The 13,268-nt window shown below is 54.7% G+C and overlaps 1 protein-coding gene across 1 annotated transcript in view; it reads right to left on the bottom strand.

Moving 5' to 3' along the window:
• Positions 1 to 940: 940 nt before the first annotated feature.
• Positions 941 to 13,268, bottom strand: part of SMAD6 (SMAD family member 6) — a 75,724-nt gene continuing 63,396 nt past the window's right edge. The window contains exon 4 of the mRNA XM_060152625.1: positions 941 to 1,915. Coding sequence (XP_060008608.1) covers positions 1,374 to 1,915 — 542 coding nt within the window. The 3' untranslated portion in view covers positions 941 to 1,373. The remainder of the gene's footprint in view (positions 1,916 to 13,268) is intronic.

The raw sequence follows: 13,268 nt of genomic DNA, 5'->3' as shown, positions 1-13,268 counted from the left end.
TACCCTTCCAGAACCTTAACTTTTCCCTTTTATAGAGTAGAAAGAAACCACCTGCCTTTGCATCAATCATGACTACAGTTCCAGATGGGCAGGTTCTGAGCTACTTGGTGGGGGGATGGGAGGGTAGCTTATCTAGGTCCTAAAAGGAGTTTCACCCTGGGGCTCAGGTGGCTTCTGTGAGGTGGTAGGTGGGTTCAAGACCCACCATCTCAGTCTTTCTTCCACAGGCCATTTCCCCAAAGTGGTGAGAATTAATGTTTTCTAGCTTGCAGACAGCTCAGAGATGAGAGGCATGGACCCAAGTCTTCCCCATCAGGCTGAGAGTTCCTCTAGGCCAGAGCATGAGCCTCCCCCATCAGACTGGAAGAGTTTACCTAGGATGGATGGCCCATGTACTCTCCCTCTTCCCCCTGAATCCTGTGGACACACTACAGCCATGGGTGGGAAGGAACAACAGAACCTTCTCTGGCCTTAAGAGCAAACATACGACCTTCCTCCCTTTTTTTTTTTTAGATAAATTTATTTATTTATTTATGGCTGTGTTGGGTCTTCGTTTCTGTGCGAGGGCTTTCTCTAGTTGTGGCAAGCGGGGGCCACTCTTCATCGCGGTGAGCGGGCCTCTCACTGTTGCGGTCTCTCGTTGCAGAGCACAGGCTCCAGATGCGCAGGCTCAGTAGTTGTGGCTGACGGGCCCAGTTGCTCCGCGGCATGTGGGATCTTCCCAGACCAGGGCTCGAACCCGTATCCCCTGCATTGGCAGGCAAACTCTCAACCACTGCGCCACCAGGGAAGCCCCCTTCCTCCCTTTTCAATGTAATTCCCTCTACTCTTTAACTGGTAAAAGATTGAAATCAAGTTTCGGGATGCCAGATGGGTCAGAAACCCACAGAAGCCCTGCATGTTCCTCTTTGTTAAAAAGAAGACAGTTTAAAAAAAAAAAAAAACTATAATGCGAATACTTTATTATCAACGAGTGACTGGTATTAGCTTTTTGTCTGGGCATTAATATTTCAAAAACCATACACCAAACCCAGGCTCTTCCACCTAGCTCTGCTGTATCATTTTCTTTAAAAAAAAAAACAAACAACAACAACAAAAAAAACCATAAAGAAGAGGAAGGAGGAGAAGAAAGAAAATATATCTGTATTATAAGCCAAAGTGCGTCTTTCTTGTTTTGTCCATATACACACATTGCACCATACATAAATAATTACATTGTAAAAATGACTCCATAATTACAAGTATAATATATATTTCCATATAATATATAAAACTTTATATTAAATCTAGGTAGATGATATCTGGGGGGGGTCGTCCGTGGGGGCTGTGTCTCTGGGCACGGGGCCCCCGTTGGCGGGGCGGGTGGCGGGCCGCTATCTGTGGTTGTTGAGGAGGATCTCAAGCCAGCAGGGGCAGGAGGTGATGAACTGCCGGGAGTAGCAGGGACCCCAGCCCTTGGCGAAGCTGATGCGGACGCTGTTGGGGTCGTAGGGGCCGTCGGCGGCGTCGGGCTCGGGCCCGTGCTGGAGCAGGCCGGAGCGCTCGAAGTCAAACACCTTGATGGAGTAGCCGGGGGGCACCTTGCGGACCACCAGGGCGCGGCCGCCGGGCGCGTCCAGCGTGGGGGAGTTGACGAAGATGGGGTGCTCGCCGCGGTTGTAGGCCCACACGCCGTCCGGCTCCTTGCTGAGCAGGATGCCGAAGCCGATCTTGCTGCGCGTGCGCCGCACCGACTCACTGCGCTGCTCCAGGTTGAGCTGGCCCAGGCAGAAGCCGCTGCCCTGAGGTAGGTCGTAGAAGATGCTGACGGCCTGGTCATACACCGCGTAGAGGCGGCCCACCCGTGTCCGGTGCTCCCAGTAGGCCACGCTGCACCAGTGGCTCGGCTTGGTGGCATCCGGAGACATGCTGGCGTCTGCAGGGCAAGCACAGGGCACGCGGGTGTTATTCCAGGGCAGCGGAAGCGGCACTGCCGCCTGGCCGGTGGGCTTTGAGGGGGGTCTCTGGCGCCCAACAGACATGGGGAGCACTACTGCGGGCCAGGCCGTCCTCAGATTTAACCCACAGCAGGACCCCACCGCCCACCCCACCCCCAGACACACACGAAGGCAAGGCACCTACCGTGCCAGGTGCCTGTGGGTACCCAAACACGAACCACACCCGGCTCCTGCCTGTAGAATTTTACAAGCCAGCAGGAGAGGGACACACACCCACACACCCAAGGGAGGGACTGACTGGCGAGCACCTACATTGTTCCGGGTGCCGTGCTCTGCACTCCTCACTCCGCACGTGACTCACTGGGTCCTCCCATAACTGTGCGGAGGCCACCTTCTCACTTTACAGACGAGCTTCCGGGACTTGGCAGCCACCAAGCAGCCTGCCCAAGGCCACTAAGCCGGCGAGTGGCACCACCGGGATTTGAACCCGGTCAGTCCAGGCCTCAACCTGAACAGAGCGGGGTGAAGCTATCAGAGGGTATAAACCGCCCCTCAGAGGGGACTCAGGCATAGGAAGGCACGGTGCGGTGGGGAATGTGGCCCCCAGGACCTCTTCCGGCCCAGAATGGGAATCGCGGCTGCCCGACGGCGCCCAGCCTCAGCCTGGAGCGTTACGCAGGGTCTCCCAGTAACCCCCACCCCCGGCCCCTCAAGTTGGCTCTCTGGGCAGGAAGTGCAGCTTTTCACCAGAACTGTAGCCGCCTCTGTGAGACAGAGAAGCAGAGGGTCTCTAAGTGCAAAAGGAAATCGCTCCTCGAGGGCTCCAGTTTGCCAGCGGCTCCTCTCCGGGCCTCAGTTTCCCCATAGACGGCAAAGGGGTGGCCTGCATGATGACTGGGATCCCTCCGCACTCCAGCTTGGGGCATCTCTACATGTCTGCATGAATTTAACAATTTTCTGAGACCAGGCGTAATACCAGGTATAGGCAAGGGGCCCATCTTGAAGGGCAGCCCCCTCCTCACTGCTCTCGGGTGTGGCCGGCTTCTCAGATTCTGAAGCGTTTTGACATCTGGTCTCTCCTTTGAGCTCAGGGCTCTGACAAGCAGGTGGGCACCCATGACTGCCCGGTGGGGTTATGTGTTCCCACACAGGCCCCTGGCTGGGGCTTTTGCAGAGGGCGAAGGTCTGCTGGAGGCCTGATGAGGACGCACTGAGGCCCTTTATGGCTCGGCTTCTCCAAAAGAAACAGATTAAAGTCCAATCAGGGGCTTCCCCGGTGGCGCAGTGGTTGAGAGTCCGCCTGCCGATGCAGGGGACACGGGTTCGTGCCCCGGTCCGGGAAGATCCCACATGCCGCGGAGCGGCTGGGCCCGTGAGCCATGGCCGCTGAGCCTGCGCATCCGGAGCCTGTGCTCCGCAACGGGAGAGGCCACAACAGTGAGAGGCCCGCGTACCGCAAAAAAAAAAAAAAAAAAGTCCAATCAAACCTGAGGGAGAAAGCACTGCCAACAACTTCCGTCAGGAGCCTGGGTGAGGTCAGCTCTGTCTGCCTTCAGCCCAGCCCCGCCTAGAGGCCCCAGAGCAGCCGGTGACAGGGCTCCTGACATTCTCTTATGTGCTGGGAGGCCCACCTAGCAGGAAAATGTCCACCTGAGGGGCCTCCTGTGGGCTGCCTGCTCTGCTGTGGCCTGGGGCTGGGCACAGTCCCAAAGGGCCTGCCCCTTGCCCTCTGCCTGGCATTAAGATCCCAGCCGCAGGTCCCCAGGCCAGCCCCTGAGGACATATCATTCTGTCTCACAGTCCCCATCCAGGCCCCTTGTGGTTCTAGCTGATGGTCAGGATGGGGGAAAGAGGCCCTGCTCCCTGCCCTCAGCTGACTTGCCCCTTAGCCAGTGGGCAGAGAGACAGCTCTAGTCCATGGTAGGTGCCACAGCTGCGGGCACTAGGCCAGCCCCAGCAGGTGGACAGCTAGGAACACCCCAAGCCATTGCCCCTTTCTCCATCCATCCATCCAGCACTGGTCTGAGAGTTTCCAAGAGCCAGGAGAGCAGCACCATCCCAGCCTGGCCGTGAAACTGCAACGCCAACCTTCTCACCGAGCGACAAGAACTCCATTAGTGCACTAGGCACAGAGAGGCGGGGAAGCAAAGAAGCTATGCCTGGAGAATGTCGGGTGACAAGACAGACAACAGGCATCCCTGAGTGCCTTGCACGAGCCAGGCGCCTTCTTCACAACGGCCTTGGTCGCGCCTGTTATCACCCCAGTTCACAGGTGTGGTAACTGAGGCCCAGGGAGGTGCCAGAACCGGACAAGGGCACACACTGGTGAGCCAGCGCCAGTGCCAGGCCACACTCCCGGGGGCAGCTCTTCTCCGTGCTCCGGGCAGACACCCCCCAAAACCCAGGCACCAAGCAAATGCCCCCCTTCTCGAAACCTCACCCCGTTTGTAACCACGACTTCTCTCGTGGTCTGTGAGTCCTAGAGGTGCTCGCCCACAAGCCGGTGAGTCACTGCCCGCCCCAGAAACGAAAGGTCTTCATTCCCTGAAGACTCGGCCAGTCCCACTGAGTGAGGGAGTGCTGCCATCCCCTCCACAGGTAAGCTCAGAGAGGCCACCCGAGTCATCAAGTGGCAGCTCTGCCCCCGGAGGGAGCCACGCTGTCGGAAAAGGCAGAGAAGCAGTTTAACAGTCAGGGGGTGGGGGTAATGGGATTGAGGGGGTGGGGTAATTCCTCCCTCCCAGCTCCTAAAAGGCTTTCAATTCAAGGCCAAGTGGGCCTTCCTGTCCCCCTCCTCCCAGTACCTCCCACCCCTGCCGAGCTAAATGCGCCCTCGCCCTCTACCCCCATCTCACAACACCTGTGTCCCCGGCCTTGCCCCAGTCAGCGCTCTTCCCAGGGGGATGGGACCCTGTGAGGGGGGATGAACCCCAGCCCCTCACCCACCCACCCACCCCCCCCCCCGCCACCCTGGAGCTGCCCTAGGGCCCAGCCTGCCCCATCCGTGGCGCTCAGGGACACTCCCCGGGCCAGGCCTCACTTTCCGCGGCCTCTTTGGTTGAACAGACTGGGTAACAACTCATCAGGCCTGGGCTCCAGGCCACGTCTTCCAAATTCCAGGGGATGGACTGCCGCCTCTGAGAAGCCCTCTCTGACCTCTCCCTCCTGTGCGCCTAGAGCCTTAAATGCAGTCCCTCCCTTGGCCTGAGCAGGTGTCTGTGCCCCTGGCTGGTCTCAACTCTCAAGGAGGAAGGGGTGGGTCTTAGTCCTTTCTGCATCTGTCCCAAGTCTGCATGTATCCCCAGTGTGCTCTTGGAACACCTACAAGGGACGAAGGAAGGAAATAAAATAGATCCCAAGTGTTGGCACACTGCCCTCACCCCTACCCCCCACAGGAATCCTGCCCAGCAGGTGGGACCGATGCCCTCAGGCCCAAGGGGATGCTGGGCAAGGACTAGGGTCTCAGGTCTGATCCTGAGAAAGCAGGCCGGCAGGTGAGCCCATCACCATGCTTGGGGCATCCCCGTCCCCACCTAGCTCTGAGGGTCTCTGGGCTCCAGAGCTGCAGGGTTCCCCCGGCATCATCTCATCCGGGGAGCGCCAATGCTTTGGGCTTTCACAAACCAATACACTGTTTAATGGAGGGGTTGGGAATGTCATAAGGTTACCATGGTTTTATTTTGTCACATACAGACTTATTAAAAACCCCAAGACCATCTACTATCACTAGCACAAAAGAAAGTAATTTGATACTCACAAAATAGGTAGGATGTAAATCAGAAAATTTTAAATTAATACATTTAGATTATAAGAAGCTTTCTTATTTCTTGCACCATGGGCCAATGAGAACTTAGTCCGGAGGCTGGCCTGTGGGAACTATCAATTGAGTCCAATGTCCTTGTGCCTCCAAGATGGCACCTCCGGGGGTACCGGGTGACTTGCCCAAGGACACACAGCAGTGGGTGGCAGAAGTGGGACCAGAACTAGAGACCCCAGATTCTAACCTAATGCTTGTCACATGATCCAAAAGGTTTCCTAGTGAGACAGACCTAAGCTCTCACCACTGACTGGATAGGTGGCCATGAACAAGCCACTGAATGTCCCCAAGCCTCAGTCTCCCCATTTGTAAAACGGACTTACTCGTAACTGAGCGCCTCATTGCACAGTCCATCTTTGGATTTTCTGGCAACTCTGGCAGCAGACCAATCGGGAGCAGAAAGAAGCAGCTGTCTGTTTATCCGTCCCAGCGCTGGCCTAACCCTTCCAAGGCTAGGGCTCCTTAGGGGTGTCACGGGTCACGACCCAGGGTCATTCCCCAGCACGGGAAGTTACAATAGGACAATGGACGGCAATGCCCTTTGCAAACGGTAAGGTACTTTACAAATGTTAAGGTTTAGCTCCCAGCCCGGTACCTGAGATGCAAAGAGATGCTCAGTAAGCGAAGGAATGAAGGGTGAAGCAATGAATAACTGAACGTGGGGGACACAGATGAGTGCTCCTGGGGTTCTATTTACACACACACGCACATGCGCACGTGCGCGCGCGCGCACACACACACACACACACACACACACATATTCAGATCTCATGCCGTGTGTTCAGAACAAGCTGACCCACCCTCTTTGAGAAGGCAGGCACCCCCAAACCCAGGGTCACCTCTCCACTCCTCACAGACGCAGAGCCCCACCCGACCCACCACACCTCTCGTCTGCGGCCTGGGCTGCCACTCAGGCCGCGAGGGGATAGTCTCTTGCAGAAGATCTTTTGCTTCTCGTGGCTCCAGGGCTGTGGTCCCGCCATCAGCCTAATTAGGAACCAGCTCCTTAATTGCAAATAAATACCGCGGAGTCAGACCCGAGTGAACAACATCAAAGATGACCGCGCTCTGACCGAAACTCCTGCTCACTACCCCCTGCTCAAGGCCTGGCCTAGTTCCCAGCCAGACTCTGGGTCCCAGCTGGAAGGGTTCCAGGGGAAGGGGGAGAGGAGAGGCGCGGTCTGGCGCGATGTCTGGGGCAGATCTGGTGGAGCGGCACCAGGCCGGGGGTCAGGAGGCCTGCAGCCCGGTGTCCAGCCTCCTGGCCCTGATCAGGCAGGCCATCTCCCTTCTCCTGGCCTCAGTCTTCCTTTCTGAACAATGAGCTCTACATTTCTGTGACTTCATGCATGTTCATAGCAGCTCTACTCGTAATCACCCAAACTTGGAAAGCAGCTCAGATGTCCATCAACAGGAGGATGGACGTTATGGACTAAATGTTTGCGTGTGCCCCCCCCGCCCCAAATTCATTTTGGAAATCTTAAACCCCAATGTGATAGCATTAGAAGGTAGGGTCTTTGGGAAGTGATTAGGTCATGAACGGGATTAGTGCTCTTTAAAAGAGACCCCAGGGCTTCCCTGGTGGCGCAGTGGTTGAGAGTCCGCCTGTCGATGCAGGGGACACGGGTTCGTGCCCCGGTCCGGGAAGATCCCACATGCCGCAGAGAGGCTGGGCCCGTGAGCCATGGCCACTGAGCCTGCACGTCCGGAGCCTGTGCTCCGCAACGGGAGAGGCCACAACAGTAAGAGGCCCGTGTACCGCAAAAAAAAAAAGAGACCCCAGAGAGCTCCCTCATTCCACCGTGTGAGGACATAGCAAGAATACAGCCATTTATGAACCAGGAAATGGTTCTCACTAGACACCAGATCTACCGGCCCCTTGATCTTGGACTTCCCAGACTCCAAAACTGTGAGAAATAAATATGCATTATTTAAGCCACCAATTTATGGTATCGTTATTATAGCAGCCAAACAGACTATGATAAGGGATAGACAAAAGTAAGCCTCATCCACACAGTGGAATACGACTCACCAATAAAAACGAACCAACTACTGAAACACACCACAATGTGGGTGAATCTCAGATGCATCCGGCTGAGTGAAAGAAGCCAGACACAGAAGACGTGCTGTGTGTTTCCATTGATAACGAAATTCTTGAGTAGATAAAACTAACCTACAACGACAGAAATCAGAACAGGGATTACTTCTGGGGAGAGGGGATGAGGGAACTTTCTTGGGTGCTGGAAATGTTTGATATCTTGATTGGTACAGTGGGAACTCAGGTATAGACATTGTCAAAAATCATAACCTATGCACTAGAGAGCTGTGCATTTCATTGTACATATGGTGCCTTGAAAGAATTACAACGAAGATAGTGGAAATGTGCTGCTAGGCCAGCCCTCTGTGGCCATCCTGGAGTGGTCCCAGCAGGGCTCCCAGGTGGTCCAAGGGACAAGCCCTGTGTTTCCCGGCCAGAGAGGGGCGGCCTGGCCGCCCGGTGGCACCCACATTCCTGCCACCAGAGGGTGGTGATGCCTGCGGCGGGCAGGAGACTGGCCTGACAGTAGGTCCCCTGCACTGAAGCCGGCCCCTCCGACGGCTGGCGTTCCTTCCTCTTGGCCTCTCTGCCCAGCAAGGGTGCTTCGAGCCCAACGTGTAATTCTGTTGGGGTGCCGGGGCACCAAGGGGGCCAACTGCGTCTGGGGGAGGCGGGGAGAGCTGAAATCCCAAGCAAGCCTTTAGCTTCTTCGAATCAGCAGTTTTCTGTCAAAACAAAGGGCAGGAACGTTCCTGTGTGCTCCCCCGTGGGCCGCACGCTCCAAAAGCCTGAGCATACGCAATGCAGCTTGTTTTCCTTGTGATTCCCCCCTTTCCACTGGGCCAGACCGCCTTGGACTCACCCATCCTGGGAGGCAAACCAGAGACATGCCCAGATTAAAGTCTCCGATCCCTTAGACTCTAAGGAAGCTGGATGTGGAGGCTCAGAGCATTCGCAGGAAGCTGGACCCTGAGTCCCCAGGTCTCCAGGGCCTGGCTGGGCCGCTCATGCTCCTCCATGTTCAAAGCTTTCGCTGCTGCTTCACACCCCCTTGGGCCTTAGCAGCCTCCCTGCCTCTCCTGGGGCTGGCCCAGCCGCACCTCAATGAGCGATGAAACATGGGCAGACCCCATCGAGAGCTGGGAAGGGAGACTCAGAGACTCAGAGAAGTTAAGTGACTTGCCCAGGGTCACCCAGCAAGTTGGTGGCAGAGCCAGAGAGGAGCCTAGGGCTGGCTTTTCCAATCCCCTTTGCACAGGGCCCCACTGGGGCCTCCTACCCTCCTGGAAAACTCCTTTCTTCTGTCCCATGTCATGCCTGTGGCTTTAAGTTCCCATCCAACCAGCAGCTTTTTCATCTGAGGCTCCCAGGCCTGGGAGTAATTATGTGGCCCTGCATCTGGTTAACCTAACACCCCTTTAAAAGCCTTGTTTGCCCATTAGATAAGTAGTTTTTGTTATCAAACTAAAGAGGGAAAAAGAAGTTTCCACTTAACCTTCCTTTGTCATTTTAAGCTACAGAAATGGCTTCAGGTTTTGAAACAAGTCCAGAGATACAGCATTAATTAGAAGCTCTTTTTTTTTTTTTTCTTTGTTAAGGGAGGGGGAGACCAGTCCTTTATCCACTGGGATCCGGCAGTAAAAGCAGAGAAGGAATGTGCACAGGGCCATGTTAATGGTCAACAGCTTAGAACAAGCCTCTCCGCTGAACGCTTTCCAAAAGCAGGGCCCAGCTGACAGGAGTTTCCTCTTATTCGCTCCCACCCGCCCCTCCCCACCCCCACCTCAGCTCCAGCACCTTTGGCCCCCGGAGGAAGCCAGGCTTCCAAGAGGAAGTTCCTAATCGGTCATTACATCACGGGCGGTCTAGCCACCGCCACTGCCTGCACGGGGTCCACCTTGGGGGCTCTTTCAGCCGCTGGTCTCTGGGGCCAAGGACTGTGCTTTGCCACCACCTTGCAGACAGTCGACCAGCCTCTCTGCTCTGTGTGTGTGTGAGCGCGCGCGTGTTGTGTGTGGTGCAAAAGGAGAATGACAGCAAGGGGAGGAGGGAGGCCAGGAAATGCGTGATCCATGTGGCCAAAATTCATGATTCTGCAGATGCAAAAACTGAGGCCCAAAGAGGGAAGGGAACTTGCCAAGGTTACAGGGAAAATTTGCAATACAGGGGCTTCCCTGGTGGCGCAGTGGTTGAGAATCTGCCTGCCAATGCAGGGGACACGGGTTTGAGCCCTGGTCTGGGAAGATCCCACATGCCGCGGAGCAACTAGGCCCGTGAGCCACAACTACTGAGCCTGCGCGTCTGGAGCCTGTGCTCCGCAACAAGAGAGGCCACGACAGTGAGAGGCCCGCACACCACGATGAAGAGTGGCCCCCGCTTGCCACAACTAGAGAAAGCCCTCGCACAGAAACGAAGACCCAACACAGCCAAAAATTAATTAATTAATTAAAGTACCCTTAATTTTAAAAAAGAAAGAAAATTCGCAATACAGTGGCTAGGACCAGTTGGATGTCTCCTGCACAGGGCCCGGAAGTAAAGCTGCCTGCATGTGAATCTCAGCTCTGCCACTCACTAGTGGTGAAATCTTGGGTAAGTGACTTCACCCCCTGGGCCTCAGTTTCCTAATCTGTAAAATGGGGATGCAATCAGAGTTTACTGCCTCGGGCTGCTGGGATTAATTTCAAGTGCATTGAATAATCCCTGGTTCAAAATAAGCACTCCATAAGTAACAGCTATTATTTTTTACTAGTATTATTACCACCATCTTATCTCTATATGTTATTTGCATAAATTATTTAATAGATTGACTCAGCCTGTATAGTTCATAAGGGTATTCATATTAGGTAATAATAATACCTGCAATGTGCCAATGGAATTGAGAACCAAGGGGAAATAAGAGGAGGAGTACTAGTAGTAGTAGTAATAATAACAATACAATAAGGCAGCCAGTAGTAGTAGTAATAATAGTAATGATGATGATTTACCAGCCAACATTTAATGAACCTTTACCAAGTGCCAAGCAGAGTATGAAGCACTTTAAATGCAGTATCTCAACATACTGTCAATCCTCTCAGTAATTCCCATTTTAAGAGGCAGCTGAGGCCTGAATGTCAGGTAGTGTGTCCACAGCCCTCAGCTAGGAAGTTGCAAAGCTGGGATTCAAGCTCACATCTACCTAGAGACAGGGGGCTTTGCATTACTCTCTCATGGTTGCAACCTATGGGCTGCAAACCTCCAGAGGCCTGCCGAGTAATGGCACAGGGACTGTGCTGTGATAACCCACCCGTGTCCACTCCAAGCTGGCACGTGGAGACTCTATAAAGACTGGATGTTAAAAGTGGCCCTTGGATGTGGCAACGTGGGGACCCCACCACACGCTGCCCACCTTCTAGGAAGACTGGGGTTTTTCAGAAACCATGCCATATAACAGCTATCTATGGTCCCCTATGCAGCCCTGCAAACACATACACTTTTTTGGTTTTTAAGTAGTTTCTCCCATGCACTCCCACCACCCCTCCTCAACACAATGAGCATTTTCTAAATGCACTGCAGTTAGGAAGGGTGACCTTGGGAAAGGGCTGCTGACCCTGGCTGAGTAACTGGAGTGTGGGAGCTGCCGGGTGCTCTGTGCTCTGCACCAAGTCCAGGAAGCAGAATCACCTCCATTCTCAGAGGACAGACCCCAGGGACAGAGGCCACACAGCAGTACAGCACGGGAACCCTGACCGACGGCCTCTGAGCCCAGCTCCTCTCTGCTGTGCCCTCGCTGCTGCCTCATCTGCTCCCTCTGCTCTTCTGGGGAGTCCATGGAACCCCTGCCCTGAGGGGTTTAGAGGGATGTGAGTATGAGGATAGTCAGTGGCCGCCCAGCTGAGTCGTAACTGGCCTTCTCTAGAGAGAGGCCTGCTGGGCCCGGCAGGAAGGCCTTTCTTCTGGCCTTGGTGCCCTGACCCCAGCCTGCTCGGCCCCAGGTCTCTGGTTGAACAAAGTGGCGGTCTGGGCTGTGGGGAAGGTTTCCATTCATCTATCTTGTGCAGTACTCAAAACAGATCCTGAAAAGACGAACTCCTCTTGTAACCCTGACATAAAACAAGCTTTCACCTGGGCCCTAATACACACAGGCCTGCTCAGTCTCCTCCACAGGTAGTTTCCCTGGCACCTACCAGGACCTAAGACTTCTATCAGCATCCTTCTCGCCCTGCCTCCCTGGCAAGATTGTTCCAGGTTCCCTGGGCCCAGTGGGCAGTGGCTTTTCTCCCCAGACCTCGGTGCTCTGTGGTCCAAGCGCCCTTCTTAAAACCACTCTGCAGACAGCTCCAGCTCCTGAGAGCCCCACTGAGGCAGCCATCAGATCACTCTCCATCAGAGTGAGAAACACTGACGAGAAACTCTACCCCAGAAACACTGGTGTGCCGGCCTGGCCTGGCCCCACGCTCCTAAAGGAAAGCCCAACACCCTAAGCCACCCAAGGAGGCAGGGCAGGGGAACCACTCAGACTTCTAACAGGGAACCAGGTCCAGGTGGGAGAATTCTGGTTCCCTGTGCCCTGGAAGGAAGGATGGTGAAAAGCATCTGTCTTTGAGGGGAGGGGAGAGCCGGTGATAAGCGGCTTATAAAATCAGCCCCACGTTTTCCAGAAGGAACCAGTTTCTGCAGCAAAAGGCTCTGAACTTTGCTCCCATTCCAGGTCTTCTTTTGTTTTATCACAGAGTCAGACTCTGAGTGTGTTTGTTTGTTTTCTTAGCCAGAGACCCCCTGGGATGGGAAAGCCTGGCTTTTCATATTGCCCCTGGAAAGATTCTAAAAACACAGTGTGCACGATAGTGAAGCTGGGTACCTCAGTCCCCAGGAAAGAGAAGGCGGGTGTGAGAAGGGAAGGGGCCCCCCAGTCCTCCCTGGCTGCGGGTCTGCCCTGCCGATGGCCAAACTCCTGAATTCACACAAGAACCAGGCCCCTGGCTGCTCTCTGGGTTCCTGTCTTGGCGGAGTTTGGGTTTTCACACCTTAGGCTTCAAGTGCCAAAGTTCACTGACTCAGCCCAACCTTGACTTCCCTGTTGAAGAAAATCGGCCTTTTGGGGGTTCAGATGGGGACAGCCTGGGCATGTGTCAGAGGTGCGTTGGGGGGCGCGATCTGTGGCAGTTGGCGGTGTGCTTCAAGGAAGCTCATTTGGGGGTACTTTCCTGCCCTGCAGCCTACCAGAGCTGGGGGAATTCAGGACAGCTCCGTTTCTCTTTTATTTCCCAAATACAATTTGAGTTTTATTGGCAAACCTCCTGCCTTAAACTTCTACTTGGACCCAATGTAAAGCCATAAAAGCAAAGTACCTTAAAACTGCCCTCAATGAGCCTGTCTCAGCAGCTCTGCAGGGCAGGAACCTGCCCTGGTGCAGAAACATCCCAGGGGAGGCACCCCTGCTACTGGGATCCCTTAGTTCCCTGTGCTTTGAACACCCCACTCTGTGTGTACTTTGTCC

Source organism: Lagenorhynchus albirostris, chromosome 1, assembly GCF_949774975.1.
Source record: "Lagenorhynchus albirostris chromosome 1, mLagAlb1.1, whole genome shotgun sequence".
NCBI lineage: Eukaryota > Metazoa > Chordata > Mammalia > Artiodactyla > Delphinidae > Lagenorhynchus > Lagenorhynchus albirostris.
Note: the sequence above shows the minus strand (reverse complement) of the source record. Positions and strands in the feature narration are given on the sequence as shown.